Source organism: Sinocyclocheilus anshuiensis, unplaced genomic scaffold (genome assembly GCF_001515605.1).
Source record: "Sinocyclocheilus anshuiensis isolate Anshui unplaced genomic scaffold, SAMN03320099.WGS_v1.1 scaffold1292, whole genome shotgun sequence".
Taxonomy (NCBI): domain Eukaryota; kingdom Metazoa; phylum Chordata; class Actinopteri; order Cypriniformes; family Cyprinidae; genus Sinocyclocheilus; species Sinocyclocheilus anshuiensis.
Window position 1 is genome coordinate 47,178 of NW_015544215.1, and position 1,179 is coordinate 48,356.

Here is a 1,179-nt window from a genome sequence, read left to right on the forward strand (position 1 = left end):
GGGACTTAAATCAGTACTGAATGGTTCTTCATGGTCTTCATATTTTTGTTTGTTTAATATTTTACTTAATTTATAGTTAAATAAAAATAATTAATTATTGTATTGCACTTATGTCGCCTCTAAAAACTGTGAAACCCCATTACAAAATAAACACCTTCTGCAAAATCGTTTTTTTTTTTATATTAAATTTATTTCTGATCTGTAATATATGTTATGTCGAAATCATTATGCAACAGATCACTGCTGATTTTAGTAGGCTATGCGATAAAAAAAAAGAAAAGAACAAAGAATCGGAATCGTAACGATAACTTGGTTGAAATAAAAATAATAATACTAGTAAACCAATTCTTTACAGTTACAAAGTGCGTGTGCATTCGTTCGTACCCATTGTCTTGTTCATGCGACGAATGTGGTGCATTATTTGTGTCAACATTCCCATTTTCATAAGGCCTGTTGTACTCTTAACTCTGAATATTAATAAATCTACCATCTTACCACTAATATTCATGCGAGAAACTTATTTTCTTACTGTGATTCTGAGATAAACGTCGTTTCATATCATGGAGAAATCAGCTGTTCTAAATGTTTATGAGGCGCGCATAATCAGCCATTTGGCGAAGCGGAGGCCTATAGCAGGTACTAAGCTGTTAAGTTGCTTAAGCCCTATATATAGCATTCTGCACAGAGAGGATATAATGTGACATCCCAGGTTTATTCTTTATTTTGTAGACGTTCACGAGAGATGAGGGATCAAGTCACATCATCTGATCGAGGGAACTATGGCGCTGTCATCGCGCTGGCGGCAATCAGTAAGTTACGTGTATTGTTTGACATCTTTAGAACCTTTATTAAAATCCTTAACTTTTATTTAAAATAATGATTAAAGACCCTTAAGGTGTAAAACAATTATTTATGAAATAAATAAATTAATAGTATAATTTAGCAAGTGAGCATTAAAAAAGACACAATGTTATAAAAGATTTACATTTAAAATAAATGCTGTTCTCTCGAACATTCTATTAAGCAAATAATTCTAAAATGTGTCACAGTTTCTAAAATGTAGCACCAAATCAATATATTAGAATTAGGCTACTTCTGAAAAATCATGTGACATTGAGGACTGGGGCACGTTCAAGCTCAAACCGGTGTGCACCGTTTTGCTACGGTTTCCGGTTTGAA

At 32.8% G+C, this 1,179-nt stretch overlaps 1 protein-coding gene across 2 annotated transcripts in view; it reads left to right on the plus strand.

Annotated features, from left to right (window-relative positions):
- The first annotated feature begins 680 nt into the window (after positions 1-680).
- The window catches only part of LOC107697223 (retinol dehydrogenase 13-like), a 3,319-nt gene continuing 2,820 nt past the window's right edge, over positions 681-1,179 (plus strand). The window contains exon 1 of one of the 2 annotated variants that reach the window (XM_016497920.1): positions 681-809. In XM_016497920.1, coding sequence (XP_016353406.1) covers positions 743-809 — 67 coding nt within the window. In that variant the 5' untranslated portion in view covers positions 681-742. The remainder of the gene's footprint in view (positions 810-1,179) is intronic. The other variant, XM_016497921.1, reaches the window with a different exon arrangement.